The 17,080-nt window shown below is 47.6% G+C and overlaps 2 protein-coding genes across 7 annotated transcripts in view; one reads left to right on the plus strand and one right to left on the minus strand.

Annotated features, from left to right (window-relative positions):
- The window catches only part of rnf44 (ring finger protein 44), a 235,988-nt gene extending 229,062 nt beyond the window's left edge, over positions 1-6,926 (minus strand). For 2 of the 6 annotated variants that reach the window (XM_072512193.1, XM_072512192.1), the window contains exon 1: positions 6,183-6,921. In XM_072512193.1, coding sequence (XP_072368294.1) covers positions 6,183-6,507 — 325 coding nt within the window. In that variant the 5' untranslated portion in view covers positions 6,508-6,921. Of the gene's footprint in view, positions 1-6,182 lie in introns of all 6 variants that reach the window. The other 4 variants (XM_072512195.1, XM_072512194.1, XM_072512197.1 and 1 more) reach the window with 3 other exon arrangements.
- The window catches only part of cdhr2 (cadherin related family member 2), a 349,352-nt gene continuing 338,200 nt past the window's right edge, over positions 5,929-17,080 (plus strand). The window contains exon 1 of the mRNA XM_072512189.1: positions 5,929-6,038. The gene's annotated coding sequence lies outside the window, so the exon portion shown is untranslated. The remainder of the gene's footprint in view (positions 6,039-17,080) is intronic.

The following is a 17,080-nucleotide window of genomic DNA, read 5'->3' on the forward strand; positions in this document are numbered from 1 at the left end:
CATGCAGAATAAGGGTTGGTAGGTACAATTCTAAAGCCTTTTTAAAGGATAACTACTGATCAACATGGAAAGCCGTTGGAGTCAATTTAAATCTTTGCATATGGTTACTGGTTATACAGGTGGTAAAACAGCCCATAGTGAGCCCACTATGTAATCATATTTTCCAACGTTAACCTGGTGTTCTGAGCAAGTGAGAAGGACACCTATTGTTTGCAAATTGTACTTGGATTACATAACTGAGGCACAATGGCCATTTGAACCAAAGACCTCCATGGAGACGATGTTGGTGCTTCTCCACGAGTTGAACAGAAGAAATAGGAGCCGCCCGTTCGGCCTCTCAAGCCTGCTCTGCCATCCAATCGGATCATGGCTGTTCTAATTATGGCCTCAATTTCACACCCCTGCCTGTCCCACCATAACCCTTGACTCGCTTGCCATCAAAAATCGGTCTACTACTGCCTCAGCCTTTGGTATATTCAATGGCTCGGCCTTTAGGGGAGGAGAATTCCAAACATGAACGACTGTCTGAGAAGAAATTTCTCCTTTTCTCCCCATCTTAAAGTCAGAGACCCCTTATTTTTAAACCATGTCCCCTGATTATGGTCTCTCCCTCAAGGGGAAACATTCTCTTTGCATCTCAGTTTTTTTCTTGTAGTGTGGAGGTTGGCTGCGAGGCCAACCCTAAACGTCCGTGAGAATGGGGTGTTGAGCCGCTGCATTTGATGTGGTGTAGACGTTAGGAACGGAGTTCCAGGATTTTGACCCAGTGACAGTGAAGGAACAGGGATATATTTCCAAGTCAGGATGCTGTGTGGCTTGGAGGTGAGCTTGCAATTGGTGATGTTCTCATGCATCTGCTGCTCATGTCCTTCTAGGTGGCACAGGTCGCAGGTTTAGGAGGTGCTGTCAAAAGAGTCTTGGTGAGTTTCTGCAGTGCATCTTGTAGATGCCAATGTGCTTTGGTGATGGAGAGAATGAATGTTGAAGATGATAGGTGGGTTGCCAATCAAGTAAGCAGCTTTTCCTGGATAGTGCTGAGCTGCTCGAGTGTTGTTCGAGCTGCACTCATCCAGGTAAGTGGAGATTATTCCATCACACTCAATTTGTGCCTTGTACATGGTGGACATGCTTTGCTGGACAGGAAGTGAGTAACTCGCCTCAAAAACCTTACTCTATGACCTGCTCTTTTAGCCGCAGTATTTATATGGCTAGTCCAGTTCTGTTTCTGGTCAGTGGTAACTCACAGGATGTTGATAGCAGGGTATTTGGTAATGGTGATGACAGTGAATGTCACGGGGAGGGAGGTCATTGCCTGGCACAAGTGGCTTGAGCCACACATCAGCCTTAGTCTGAATGCTGTTCAGGTCATGATGCATATGGGCATGTATTGCTTTAGTGGCGGTGTCATCACGAATGGTGCTGAACATCGTGCTATCATCTACACACATCCCCACTTCTGATACTACAGTGGAGGGAAGGTAATTGATAAAGCAGCTAAAGATGATTGGACCTCAGACACTACCCTGAGGAACTCCAGCTAGGATGTCCTGGTACTGAAATGGTTGAACTCCAACAACCACCTTCCTTTGTGCTAGGTATGACTCCAATCAGCATACAGTTTTCTCCCTCGTTCCTTTTAAAACCACCTCATTCTTCTAAACTCCAGTGAGCATAAACCCAACCTGCTTAACCTTTTGTCATCCCAGGATCAGCTCTGTGAACCTTCTCAGAACTGCGTCCAATACACACGTCCCTCCTTAAGGACGATGACCAAAACTGTACACAGTGCTGCAGGTGTAGTCTCACCAGAAATGCCTTGGTGCAGTCAAGACTGCCCTACATTTATACTCCAGCTCCCTTGCAGTAAAGGGCAACATTCCATTTACCTTCCTGATTACCTGCTGCCCCTGCATGCTGGCATTCTGTGATTCAGGTACAAGAACACCCTGGTTCCTCTGCACTGAAGCAATCATTAATCTCTATTTAGCCGGGCAGCACTGGCACAGTGGTTAGCACTGCTGCCTCATGGCACCGAGGTACCAGGTTCGATCCCGGCTCTGGGTCATTGGCCGCGTGGAGTTTACACATTCTCCCCGTGTTTGTGTGGGTTTCGCCCCCACAACCCAAAGATGTGCTGGATAGGTGGATTGGCCCTGCTAAATTGCCCCTTAAAATTGGAAAAAATGAATCAGGTACTCTAAATTTATAAAACAAAAATCTCTATTTAACACTGGAGCAGTGGTTAGTACTGTTGCTTCACAGCGCCAGGGTCCCAGTTTCGATTCCCGGTTGGGTCACTGTCTGGGCGGAGTCTGCACGTTCTCCCCGTGTCTACGTGGGTTTCTTCCGGGTCCTCCGGTTTCCTTACACAAGTCCCGAAAGATGTGCTGCTAGATAATGTGGACATTTGAATTCTGCCCCCGGAATGTGGCGACTAGGGGCTTTTCACAGTAACTTCATTGCCGTGTTAATGTAAGCCTACTTGTGACAATAAAGATTATTATTATGCATCTTGCTTCTCTTTGCTTCACTTTTGATAACTGCGCATTCAGCTGCCTAGGTTCCAATCACTGAAATTCCCTCCCTAAAATCACACCGACTCTTCTCTCACTCCTCTTTGAAGACTTTTATTAAAATCCACCCGTTTGACCAAGCTTTCGTCACTTTGGATCAGCATCCATTTAAAAAACAATGAACTCGCTGGGAACCATTGTTGAATATTTTTCTCTGTAAACTGCACTACATAAATGGTTTGTTACATATTGCACAGATTTAAAAGAAAAATCTAGATTCAGGCAATTTTAAACCTGACAGCTCACATTAAAATCTGTAAGGAAGGCCAGCACGATGGTTCAGTAGTTAGCACTGCTGCCTCACTGCGTCGAGGTCCCAAGTTCGATCCCGGCTCTGGATCACGGTCTGCGTGGAGTTTGCACATTCTCCCTGTGTTTGCATGGGTTTCTCTCCCACAACCCAAAGATGTGCAGGATAGGTGGATTGGCCACACTAAATTGCTCCTTAATTGGAAAAAATGAATTGGGTCCTCTAAATTTATTTTTAAAAATCTGTAAAGAGTCTTTCTTATAGTGCATGTGTCAAATTACAATTTTGTTGTAAGCAAAACAGTAGACAGATTTATTTTCAAGTTACTGACTGGAAAAGTTATCTCTGCATAAGCAATTTAATTTATTTTTAGAGGGTAAGAGTTATTGCCTCCTCCGGTAAGGCAGTTCACAAAGTTTCCGGTTATTTTAGATTCACAATTATCAGTGGCTGCTCTATTTCTTTATGTTTGACGGATAGGATTCTTCGGGGGAGGAGGCACCTCCATTGGCAGTATCAAATAGCTCTATGGAGCTCATGACTTCCACCTCTTAGCATTGGCGTGGTCCTACCAACATTTCTGTATTTCCCCTCCTCCCACCTGGAAATGCAATATTTTAATCAGCATCACATCATGAAATTTTTATTAAAGTATCACCTTCCCATTGTGACGACATTTCTTTGACATTTTATTACAAAGCAACCCAAATAAGTAATTTTAGTGTTTATAAAGGTTGAACAAGCATAATTTTTCTTCCTTTTAAGTCATTGCACACCTCTGTCAGTTGTCGCTGATAGCAGCTGACCACAGATGGCTCCTCTGATCCTGAGGGGCTGTGTGTTGTGGACAATGTCAGAGGGTAGAATGATGTGAGGTACACATTCTAAGACACAAGTCATACTGTTCTACTCATGAGAGCACAAAACCATGTTTTTAAAAAACAGAATGACTTTTGCACATGATAGGCCCATCTGAGAACACGGCACTGTGGCACGTGGTTAGCCCGTGTTTGTGTGGGTTTCACCCCCACAACCCAAAGATGTGCTGGATAGGTGCCAAGGACCAGGGTTTGATTCCGGCCTAGGGTGACTGTGTGTGGAGTTTACATGTTCTCCCCATTACTGCGTGAGTTTACTCTGGGTGCTCCAGTTTTCTCCCACAGTCCAAGGATGTGCAGGTTAGGTGGAATGGCCATGATCAATGTGCGGATGTTACAGGGGTGGGGGGGGTGGGGCCCTAGGTGAAGTGCTCTTTTGGAGGGCCAGTGCAGACTTGATGGGCCAAATAGCCTCCTTCTACACAGTAAGGATTCCAGGAAATCAGATCATTACCTAAAATTAACCTACATGAATTAGTACAGGAGCATCAAATGTCTTTTTATAATGCTCAGTACACTCCGAAATTCATTCATTGCTAGTCTTGAATGTGTGTATAATACACAGAGACACTTATTTTTAAAAGTATAATGAATAATGTATTTGTGAAACATTAATATTACTAATTGGAGAGTTGATAGCAACTATTGTGTACAGGTCACTTGCTTTCAAATTTACACTTTTCCTTGAGATTGAAATCAACATGAAAGGAAATTGAAATTTCCTTGAAATCAACCATTCTGGTAATATTTGTCTCTTCATTTGGTGGGGGCATAAAACAGAAGTACCCCCCCAAGCAATTCTAACTGATTATGGCTGAAGGGCTTCAAGGCCCCCATTACATACCACATACTCTTAATCAATAATGAGGGAATCTAATATTTTATTGCATTTTACAACCTAAACTTTTCTATTTGTGTTTCCATTTACATCCACGTATTTTTGGAAAGCATCCTGGAGACTCATTCAGCCCTCCTCGGCCGACCCCCCAACCAGGCAAATCGAGCATCATCACATTCTTTAACCTGTCCGATAAAATGGTCCCAAATTCACATTTACTATTTAAGAAAAAAAAATACATAGTAGCTCCAACAGCCACAAAGTTGATAAATTAGTTCTTGTCTCTATACCTTTTGAGTATTGTAATCATCTTTTATAGCTGTCAGCCATTTGTGAAGAAAATACTGGAGCGCAACTGTTAAACCCGACTCAAATATAACTTTTTCTTCAATTGGGGAATTAAAAAAAAGAAAGTTCTTCAAATCCACAGCTTACCCTTGCTATAGGAAGCCATTGCAGAAATCAATATGCTCTTCTGTTATTTCAGCAAATATAAGAAACATAATATAAGGTGTGATTTCAACCAAACATCATAGGCAAGGTAAGAGGAGATGGCAATAAAAGTCTGTCAAATTATTTATTTCTCTGTGGTTTGTTCATGAATTTGAACAAACATCTCAATGTAATGTGGCAGCAAAAAGGACCTGTAAGCACCTGTCCCTTTTATACTTTAATGGAGTTCTGACTTTCTGTAGACCAGGGACACAATCAACCTCCCCCCAAAAAAGTACAATTTAGGCTCATTTTAGTTTTCAAAATTAGGGCCACCGTAAACCTAATTCAATTCTAATTTGTTTCACAGTGGCACCAATTTGATTATTTGCCATGATAATAACATGGCAGTTGACTCACTGCCAACATTTCTCTTTAATCACGCGTCCCCCTACCCCACCCCACCCACACTGCCCATCACATTTTGCATCCTTCTGGCCAAACATAATTCGACATAATATGGAGCTGCTCTGTTGAAAATACCCGACATCATTAGAGCAATTCTTTCATTCTGCAGACCATGGATTCTAACCGGGGGGGGGGGGGGGGGGGGCTTGCTTTACCGCACGCAGAGGAATTACACCTGACTTATTTCCAGTGACAAGTATCACCACAACCTGAACTTTGCCACGGGGTGACGGCGGCAATGTATTCCTGCTCACATATGCAAGTCGGAAGGGCACATTTGTGTCCACAAATCAATCAATCAAATCAGGCCAAACTCTTCACAGTGACATGGGGGGTGCAAATGGAGGCAGGGAGAAAGGTCGCCTAAAAAAAGTAATCTCCAAACTCCAAACAGAAATGCAGCATACAGAAGTCAAATGTGTCACACAAAAAAAATTACATCCGCCCATTAAGGGACTGGGAATCAGAAATAAATTCTCCCAACCACCATCCCAGCTGTTTCCGTGACTTAAGTTCAACTTCAGTCGGTTTATTAAACAGAGGTTTCGAATACAGAAGTGGGAGTTTTCTGAAAACAGACCCAGTGGTAAAATTAAACGGCGAGCAATATTTGTGGTGGCGACATGACATGGGTATATTTATGCCTTTTTTTAAAAAATGGGATTATTTTGAAAATCCGCCTCAGCCCCCGACTTTGCAACAACAACAAATGGAAAGGTTGAGTAGCCGGAGCCGCTCCTTACCTGCTGCCGAGATCCTGGCGCTGCGTCGAGCGGCCAGCAGCGCCCCCGAGCCGGCCGGCTGCTGGAGAGCTGGGCTGCAGCTGGCTCCCCGAGCCCGGGGCCTGAGCGGATTGTCCGGGCCTGCGGCCGGGGAGAGGCGGCCGGCCCGAGCCCGAGCCTCCACGGGCGGCAGCAAGAGGCGGCTCGAGCCCTCTGCATCCGGGGAGGCTGCTTCCCGAATTCCTCCCGCTGGGCACCGGGAGCCGCGCTTGGCTGGAAGCCGGGCATTGAACCGGGGGCGCAGGCGACCGTCCCCATTCGCTTGGGAATTACTCACAATCGGCATTTTCCTTTTTTAAAAAAAACAAACCAAACGTAAATTATAATGTCCCCCCCCCCCTTCAAAGACAAACCATCTAAATCCCAGATTGAAACTTTCCAAACCAACCCCAGTCTGTCCCTTTAAATCGATGGATTTTTTTTATCCCTCCTCTCTTTTTTCGCTCTTCTAAATATAATCCGGAACTCCGGCTCTCGCCAAATTTAAACGACCAACACACGCACAAAATGGTCAGAGCCCCAGTCAGAATATTCCAGCTGCTCCTCTAAAGACCAGCCGTTCAGTGAGACCACATCAGCTAAGTTTCCGCCTCTCTACCAGCAAAGCCGGCCAAAAACTTTATGGTGAGCGCAGTAACTTCTGGCCAACACACACGAAAATGGGAAACGCCTGCTTTCTTCCAGTACCCCTGATCTAATTCCCCTGTCTGTCTGTGTGTTTGTCTGGGCTTGGCGGGGGGGGGGGGGGGTGCTGGGCAGTCGCTGCCAGCTCCGGATTGAACGCTGCAACAGTGTTAACATTGAATGCAGGCTTCGAGCCGCAACCCATACTAAATGCTAAGCTCCAGCTTCCCACAGCCAGCGCTGCAAAGCCACTTCCCAGACTCGACATATCGATACCCCATCGCGGGATGCCGCTAAAATTTCCCTCGGGTTGATGCAATCTCTATTTAACAAAAAAAACACAAGAGGCAAACCAGCCTTTCCAGTCCATCTCTTCCTGCTTCAACCTCGCTCCGCTTAATGATATGTAGGACAGCACCATAATAAAAGCGAGCTATGCCATTCAACGAAGGGCGCTGCAACGCTGATCTATTGACCAGCTGACCTGCTACTGCAAATAATCAGCAGCATGAGACTGCTTATTATTTTGACCACACAAAAAGGGCACCGCATGTGTGGGCTTACCAATGTATATCAGGAAACCAGTAACTGGCTTGTTTTAAATTGTAATTATTAAACTGGATTGATAAACTGATGCGACCATCAATTCACAAGAGACGGAGAGTTGAAGTGAACAGTGGTTTTAATCAGCTGCCTGCCTGCGACTGCTCTGTACTGAGTGCCACCAACAGGCTGCAGCTCTATATACCTCCCCCGAAGGGGTGGAGCCACAGGCGGAGCCCACAAGGGCATCAGCATAATACAATACAATGTAATGCAATTACAATGGTGAATGGTAGCAGTAATACATTCACCACATTCACCCCTGTTAAAAATTGAAGTCCAGCGGGGGTGAAGTGGGCTCACAGATCGAGTCTGTCCGGTGCCTTGATCGTTCGCTGTGATCGCCTGAGCTCTGGTTTCGCTGCGGGCACGGGTGTTGAACTCGTCGTTGCGGGCACAGGTGTTGGGCTTGTTGACTCCGGGAGCGTCTCTTCTGGAGCTTCATCACTGTAGGTTGGCGATGGGGGTGAGGGGGAGTGTCGGCCATGTAGGGGCGGGGGCGGTGTTTGGTGTAGGTTGGGGGGGGGGGGGGTTAAGTAATGGTCTCAGGGGAACCGGCGAGTGCCAGATCCCAGAGGGAGACTGTATCTTGTTGGCCGTTGTGATGTGCCATGTAGGCATACTGGGGGTTAGCGTGAAGGAGCTGGACCCTCTCGACCAGGGGGTTGGACTTATGGCTCCACACATGCTTTCGGAGGACGGAAGCGAGACCCCGGAGCTGGTCCTGGGGAAAACAAATAGGCGGCCATGAGGGTCTCGTTCGTGGCTGTGCAGAGGAGTGACCTAATGGAGTGGAGCGCGTCGGGGAGGACCTCCTTCCAGCGGGAAACTGGGGACTCCTAGACCGTAGGGCCAGAAGGACAGCCTTCCATATCGTCGCGTTCTCCCTCTCCACCTGTCCGTTTCCTTGGGGGTTGTAGCTGGTAGTCCTGCTTGAGACGATGCCCTTACTGAGCAGGTACTGACGCAGCTCATCGCTCATAAACGAGGAGACCCGGTCACTGTGGACGTAAGTGGGGAAACCGAACAGGGTGAAGATACTATGCAGAACCTTAATGACAGTGGCCGAGATCATGTCGGGCATGGTATGGCAAAGGGGAAATGGGAATACTCGTCAACGACGTTAAGAAAATACGCGTTGCGGTCAGTGGAGGGGAGGAGCCCTTTGAAGTCGATGCTGAGGCGCTCAAAGGGCCGGGATGCCTTCACCAGATGGGCCTTGTCTGGACGATAGAAGTGCGGCTTATACTCTTGGCAGTCCCTGGTCATGGCCCTGACCTCCTCGGTGGGGTAGGGCAGGTTGCGGGCCTTGATGAAGTGGAGAAGCCGGGTGACCCCCGGGTGACAGAGGTTGTTGTGGATGGCCCGGAGTCGGTCATCTTGCGTGCTGGTGCACGTGCAGCGGGACAGGGCATCTGGGGGCTCATTGAGATTCCCAGGACGATACACGATATCGTAATTATAGGTGGAGAGTTCGATCCTCCAACTTAAGATTTTATCATTCTTGATCTTGCCCCGCTGTGTATTGTTGAACATAACGGCTACCGACCGTAGGTCGGTGACGAGGGTGAACCTTCTACCAGCCAGGTAGTGCCTCCAAGCCGCACAGCTTCCACAATGGCTTGAACTTCTTTTTCGAGTGAGGAGTGTCGAATCTCGGAGGCGTTGAGGGTGCAGGAAAAAAAAGCTACTGGCCTGCCTGCCTGGTTAAGGGTAGCGGCCAGGGCGACATCTGATGCGTCGCTCTCCACCTGGAAGGGGATAGACTCGCCCACCGCGCGCATCGCGGCTTTGGTAATATCTGCCTTGATGCGGCTGAAGGCCTGACAGGCCTCAGCCATCAGTGGGAAGATGGTGGCTTTGATCAGTGGGCGGGCTTTTTCCGCATAGTTGGGGACCCACTGGGCATAACATGAAAAGAACCCGAGGCATCTTTTCAGGGCCTTGGGGCAGTGGGGGAGTGGGATTTGCAGGAGGGGACGCATGCGGTCAGGCCCTCGGACTCCATTTTCCACAACATAGCTGAGGATGGCCAGTCTGGTTGTGCGGAAAACGCATTTCTCCTTGTTATAGGTGAGATTGAGGGCTTGGGCGGTTTGGAGAAACTTCTGAAGGTTGGCGTCGTGGTCCTGCTGATCATGGCCGCAGATGATGACGTTGTCCAATACAGAAATGTGGCCCGCAGCCCGTACTGGTCCACCATTCGGTCCATTGTTCTTTGGAAGACCGAGACCCCGTTGGTGACGCCGAAGGGGACCTGGAGGAAGTGGAAGAGGCGGCCGTCTGCCTCAAAGGCCGTCGTGTCGATCTTCCGGGCGGATTGGAAGCTGGTGGTATGCGGACTTCAGATCTACTGTGGAGAACACCCGGTAGTGTGCAATCTGATTCACCATGTCCGCTATCCGGGGAAAGAGGTACGCATCGAGTTGCGTGTACCGTTTTATGGTTTGGCTGTAGCCTACAACCATCCGGTTCTTTTCCCCGGTTCTGACGTCCACCTGGGCTCTCCAGGGGCTATTACTAGCCTCGGTGATCCCCTCTCCCAAGAGCCGCTGGACCTCTGACTTGATAAAAGTCCTGTCCTGGGCACTGTACCGCCTGCTCCTGGTGGCGACGGGTTTACAGTTGGCGGTGAGGTTCGCGAAGAGCGGGGGTGGGGTGACCTTAAGGGTCGCGAGGCTACATACGGTGAGAGGGGCTAAGGGCTCGCCGAACTTCAGGGTCAGGCTCCTGAGGTTGCACTGGAAGTCCAGTCCTAACAGGAGAGGAGCACAGAGGCCGGGGAGGACATATAGTTTAAAATTGGCGTACTTGGTGCCCTGTCGAGGGTGACAGCTGCGGGTAGCCGGCGTGGGCGGAGGTGGTGGGGCGGTCCCAAGATGGCGGCCCCCGTCGGTCACATGTGTCGGGTGACGTTGAAGATGGCGGCCAAGGGACTTCCGGGTGCGGCGATGACCAGCTGGGTCGCACGTTTCGGCAGCTCCCGGTGAAACGGACTTTTGGGCTCTTGATAGGAGCCCCAACGGCAATTTTGACGGCTAAAAACACTGTGCGGTAAACCAGAAGGGAATCCCCCCTGGATACGGATGGAAAAAGGAGGAGAAAGTGGCCGGATTGCAGTGGATCCTTTAGAACAGCGGCAAGGAAGGCAAGCAAAAACCAAGATGGCGTCGGAAGGTGGCAGTTTAACATGGGGCCCTGAACAACAAGAGTTCTTGAAATGCTGTGTGGAAGAGCTCAAAAAGGAAATGAAGAAAGAGCTGTTGGCCCCGATACTACAGGCGATCGAAGGGCTAAAGGAGGAACAAAAGACCCAGGAGCGGGAGCTTTGGGTCGTGAAGGCAAAGGCAGCCGAGAATGAGGACGACATACAGGGCCTGGTGGTGAAGACGGAGATGCATGAGGCACATCAGAAACGATGTGTGGAAAGGTTGGAGGCACTGGAGAACAACGCAAGGAGGAACAACCTGAGGATTCTTGGTCTTCCTGAAGGTGCGGAGGGTGCGGACGTCGGGGCATATGTGAGCACGATGCTGCACTCGTTAATGGGAGCGGAGGCCCCGGCGGGTCCGTTGGATGTGGAGGGGGCATACCGAGTGATGGCGCGAGGACCGAGAGCAGGAGAAATTCCCAGAGCCATAGTGGTGAGATTCCTCCGTTTTAAGGATAGAGAAATGGTCCTTAGATGGGCAAAGAAAACTCGGAGCAGTAAATTGGAGAACGCGGTGATCCGCGTTTATCAAGACTGGAGTGCGGAGGTGGCGAGAAGGAGGGCGAGCTTTAATCGGGCCAAGGCGGTGCTTCATAAAAAGATAAAATTTGGAATGCTGCAACAGGCAAGACTGTGGGTCACATATTGAGGGAGGCACCAATACTTTGAGACGGCAGATGAAGCGTGGACTTTTATTGTGGAAGAAAAACTGGAATGAGCGGGTTATTAAAAAGAACGTTGGAACAAAGTGGTTGGGCGGGCAGCCACGCGGCACAGGCCTGGGACACCCTCTGGTCAGGTGTCCACGAGGGGATCACGTGGTCTGGTGGGGAAAGCATTGAGGATCTGAAACGCTACTTCTAAGGTGGTGGATAGTTTTACCGTCTCTCCTAGGTCGAGGGTGCCCTTTTCGAGCAAGCGCTGTCTGACGTAGTTGGAACGGACTCCAGCCACATAGGTGTCCCGGATGGTGAGTTCCATATGCTGCGAGGCCGTGTCGTCCTTGTTGCAGTTTCGAGCGAGTACCTTCAGATCGCGTAGGTATTTCTCCAGCGATTTCCCCAGGGCGTTGACGACGAGTGTTGAGGAGATGCCGCGCGAACACTTCATTCACCGGCCTCATGTACTGCCTTTTCAGGATTGCGACCGCGTCTGCGTACGTGGTCGCTTCCTCGATCTGCACAGAGATTCTGTGGCTCACCTGGGCGTGGAGGAGACTCAGTTTCTTTTCCTCGGTGACGGTGGGCGAGGAGGAGGCAGCGAGTTAGGCCTCAAAACAGCGGAGTTAGTGCGAAAAAATTCCTTTGGCTTCAGCTGCCTGTGGGTCGAGTTCCAGTCGATCAGGTTTGAGGGCTGCTTCCATAGCGATATTGTAGCTGATTAAATTGATGCAACCATCAATTCACACGAGACGGAGAGTTGAAGTGAACATTGGTTTTAATCAGCCAGAACTGTGCCTGCCTGCGACTGCTCTGTACTGAGTGCCGCTTACAGGCTGCAGCTCTATATACCTCCCCCGAGGGGGCAGAGCCATAGGCAGCATCAACATAATACAATACAATGTAATGCAATTACAATGGTGAATGGTAGCAGTAATATATTCACCACATAAACGTTGTCAGTTGTTTCAACTGAGCGACTGGCGATTCTTTGGTGGGCACTTACTGTCTTCGGTCATAGTTTCCACTTCAACAAATGACATTTACTTGAAAGTAAGTTCGAAAGGTCTCCATTACAGAACGATTTCTGAGATTGGTTCAAACTTTATTGAAACGCAATGGGTCGAAATATGGCTTTATTCTCAGGTTTGTCCCACATCCTCTTTTTAAGGTCCTCTAAACAGTTCCACAGGTGCTACTTTTCCTGTGTAAATCCAGTTGGTAGTGGTTTTATCATGCGGGAAGGTCACAGATGAGCCAGATTTTTTTCAGATCACTTTACCAATGGTCGCAGGCAAATTGACACTGAAGAAAGCTAGACCAGCTATCGAACAAAGAACAAAGAAAGAACAAAGAACAATACAGCACAGGAACAGGCCCTTCGGCCCTCCAAGCCTGTACCGGTCATGATACCACCCTTGGCCAAAACCCTCAGCACTTCCTTATGCCATATCCCTCTATTCCCATACTATCCATGTGTTTGTCAAGATGCCTTTTGAACGCCGTTAATGTATCTGCTTCCACAACCTCCCCTGGCAACGCTTTCCAGGCACTCATCACCCTCTGCGTAAAAAATCTGCCTCGCACATAGAACATAGAGTGCAGAAGGAGGCCATTCGGCCCATCGAGTCTGCACTGACCCACTTAAGCCCTCATCTCCACCCTATCCCCGTAACCCAATAACCCCTCCTAACCTTTTTGGACACTAAGGGCAATTTATGATGGCCAATCTACCTAACCTGCAAGTCTCTGGACTGTGGGAGGAAACCGGAGCACCTGGAGGAAACCCATGCAGACACGGGCAGAACGTGCAGATTACTCACAGACCGTGACCCAGCAGGTAATCGAACCTGGGACACTGGCGCTGTGAAGTCACAGTGCGAGTCACTTGTGCTACCCATCTCCTCTAAACTGTGCCCCACAGACCTTAATCCTATGCCCTCCACCCTGGGAAAGAGTGCCTGCACATCCACACTATTCATGCCCCTCATAATCTTGTAGACCTCTTATCAAGTCACCTCTCAACCTCCGTCTTTCTAATGAAAACAGTCCGAGTCTATTCAGCCTTTCCACATAGCTAACACCCTCCAGACCAGGCAACATCCTGGTAAACCTCCTCTGCACCCTCTCCAAAGCCTCGACATCCTTCTGGTAGTGGCGACCAGAATTGTGCGCAATATTCCAAGTGCAGCCTTACCAAGGTTCCAAACAACTGTAGCATGAATTACCAGTTTTTATACTCGATGCCCCGTCCAATGAAGGTAAGCATTCTGTATGCTTTCCTGACTACCTTGTCCACTTGTGTAGCCACCTTCAAAGATCTGTGGACCTGCATGCCCAGATCTCTCTGACTTTCTATATTCCTAAGAGTTTTACCATTTACGGTATATTTCCCCTCGATGTTAGACTTACCAAAATGCATTACCTCACAGTTGTCCGTATTAAACTCCGTTTGCCATTTCTCTGCCCAAGTCTCCAACCTATCTATGTCCTGCTGTATCTTCTGACAATCCTCAACACTATCTGCCACACCACCAACCTTGGTGTCATCCGCGAACTTACGACTCAGACCGGCTACATTTTCCTCCAAATCATTTATGTACACCACAAACAACAGAGGCCCAAGCACAGATGCCTGTGGAACACCACTAGTCACAACCTTCCATACAGAAAAACACTTTTCTACTGCTACCCTTCAGCTTCTGTGACCGAGCCAGTTCTATATCCATTTTACCCACCTAACCTCTGACCCCGTGTGACTTCACCTTTTGTACCAGTCTGCCATGAGGCACCTTGTCAATGGCTTTACTGAAGTCCATTGTTACCTCCTCAGAAAACTCGATCAAGTTAGTGAGGAATGACCTCCCCTTCACAAAAGCATGCTGCTTATCGCTTATGAGTCCATTTGTTTCCAAATGGATATAAATTCTGTCCCTGAGAATTCTCTCCAATAATTTACCTACTACCGACGTGAGGCTCACCGGCCTATAGTTTCCAGGATTATCCCTGCTACCTTTCTTAAACAGCGGTACCACATTAGCTGTTCTCCAGTCCTCTGGGATCTCACCCGTAGCCAATGAGGATACAAAGTTGGCAGTCAAGGCCCCAGCAATTTCCTCCCTTGCTTCCCTCCGTATTCTGGGATAAATCCCATCTGGCCCAGGAGACTTATCTACCTTAATATCTTTTAAAAGACACAATACCGCCTCCTTTTCGATGTTAACATGATCCAGACTATCCACACACCCTACCCAAGAATCATCTTTCACAAAGTCCCTTTCTTTTGTGAACATTGATGCAAATGGTATGGAGGGCATAAGCTATGAGGAGCGATTGAATAAACTCGGTTTGTTCTCACTGGAACGAAGGAGGTTGAGGGGCGACCTGATAGAGGTATACAAAATTATGAGGGGCATAGACAGAGTGGATAGTCAGAGGCTTTTCCCCAGGGTAGAGGGGTCAATTACTAGGGGGCATAGGTTTAAGGTGAGAGGGGCAAGGTTTAGAGTAGATGTACGAGGCAAGTTTTTTACGCAGAGGGTAGTGGGTGCCTGGAACTCACTACCGGAGGAGGTAGTGGAAGCAGGGACGATAGGGACATTTAAGGGGCATCTTGACAAATATATGAATAGGATGGGAATAGAAGGATACGGACCCAGGAAGTGTAGAAGATTGTAGTTTAGTCGGGCAGTATGGTCGGCACGGGCTTGGAGGGCCGAAGGGCCTGTTCCTGTGCTGTACATTTCTTTGTTCTTTGTTTGTAAAATATTCATTTAGTACCTCACCCATTTCCTCTGGCTCAACACATATGTTCCCCTTGAACTTGGAGCCTTTTGCTCAATATCGATTATACCTTGCATCGCCTTCATCCATTCATTCGAAATATTTTTAAATTGCAAGACCGCAATTTCTTGCAGATTTTCAATGGGGCAGTGGCGTAACAGCTGACTTTTACGCGAGAAATTCGCGATTTAAGAAATTTGTAGGTCAGAACATCGGCGAAGCAAATTTATGCAATCATTTTTGCAACCACTGAGTTAAGTCCATCAAGATCCTATTTATCATCGTAGTTTTCTGTTCAAAAGACCAAGGAATGCAGTTTTTTTCTTTACCTGCATTCCCATAAATGTACACCAAAATATATAGATAGGGTAAGTCCATTCCTAACCTGAAGCCATTGGGAGTTGGAGCCTGGGGACAAGACTTCACTTCAGAGGGTTGACACCTATTTTCTAGGTGATTTTATTGATGTTTTTGTTTTGCCATTGGGACCTGCTGTGTATGGTAGTTTTCTTTGAATGTTTTATTGTGGCTCAGATTATGTAACCCTTGGGGAAAAAAGCTTCCATGAATGCATCTTCTTAAACATGCACCAGTGCTTAAAGCTCACAAATCAATATTTGCTGGCTTTTAAAAAATAAATTTAAGAGTACCCAATTCATTTTTTCCAATTAAAGGGCAATTTAGCATGGCCAATCCACCTAGCTTGCGCATCTTTGGGTTGTGGGGGCGAGACCCACGCAAACACGGGGAGACTGTGCAAACTCCACACAGACAGTGACCCAGAGCCAGGATCGTACCGGGGACCTCGGCGCCCTGAGGCCACAGTACTAACTCACTGCGCCACCATGCTGCCCCTATTTGCTAGCTTTGAACTACATTTCATAATACCAATAGGATTAAGAGGAACTTCAAGAAGGAAATTGACCGTTTCTCTCCTGCAGGCTTCTGGTGGTTTGCATCGAACTCCTTCTGGTGACAGAGGTTTTTAAACTTTGGGACGTAAATAAGATCTGCAGGAAATGGGGGGGCGGGGGGGGTGGTAATTTGTAAATTGCCGACTGCAATATGAGCATCAATGTTGATGTAGATTTCAGTTTAGAACTGAAGAACAAGGAGCAGGAGTAGACCATGGCCTCTCGAGCCTGCTCCGCCATTCAATAAGATCGTGGCTGATCTTTTTGTGGACTCAGCTCCACTTAACGGCCTGCTCACCGTAACCGTTTATTCCTTTACTGTTCAAAAGTCTGTCTATCTTTGCCTTAAAAACATTCAATGAGGTAGCCTCAACTGCTTCACTGGGCAGGGAATTCCACAGATTTACAACCATTTGGGTGAAGACGTTCCTCCTCAACTCAGTCCTAAATCTGCTCCCCCTTATTTTGAGGGTATACCCCCTAGTTCTAGTTTTACTCACCAGTGGAAATAACCTCCCTGATTCTATCCTATCTGTTCCCTTCATAACTTTATATGTTTCTATAAGATACCCCCTCATTCTTCTAAATTCTAATTTAAATTGGATGAAGGAAATTGCCACCTGTAATCATATCCATATAAAACTGAGGAACAGCATTTTTCTTACTATTGCAAATATGTAATTAGTATATGGTATCTCAATTTAAAAAAAACCCGATTAGCAACATAATGTGCCATTAGGAAGTCAACATCCTAGTGATTCTACTGAGTGTACAGTTCATTCAACAATGCATATCAAGGCATACACATGCAGATATAGATATGATCTGGTCTTTATTGTTGACCAGTTTAATTTACCTTGTATGGCTAACACGCAACTCTGTGTAAGGCTGAAATAACTACCATGAACCAAATCGCAAATGTTTTGTGTGTGTCCATTATTTTTCTACTCAAAATAGAATACATATACTAGAACATTTAATAAACATATTTTATTTGCAGTGCATGTGTTTTTGAACAAATATTATTTAAACATAATAATCTTTATTGTCACAAGTAGGCTTACA

Source organism: Scyliorhinus torazame, chromosome 7, assembly GCF_047496885.1.
Source record: "Scyliorhinus torazame isolate Kashiwa2021f chromosome 7, sScyTor2.1, whole genome shotgun sequence".
Lineage (NCBI taxonomy): Eukaryota > Metazoa > Chordata > Chondrichthyes > Carcharhiniformes > Scyliorhinidae > Scyliorhinus > Scyliorhinus torazame.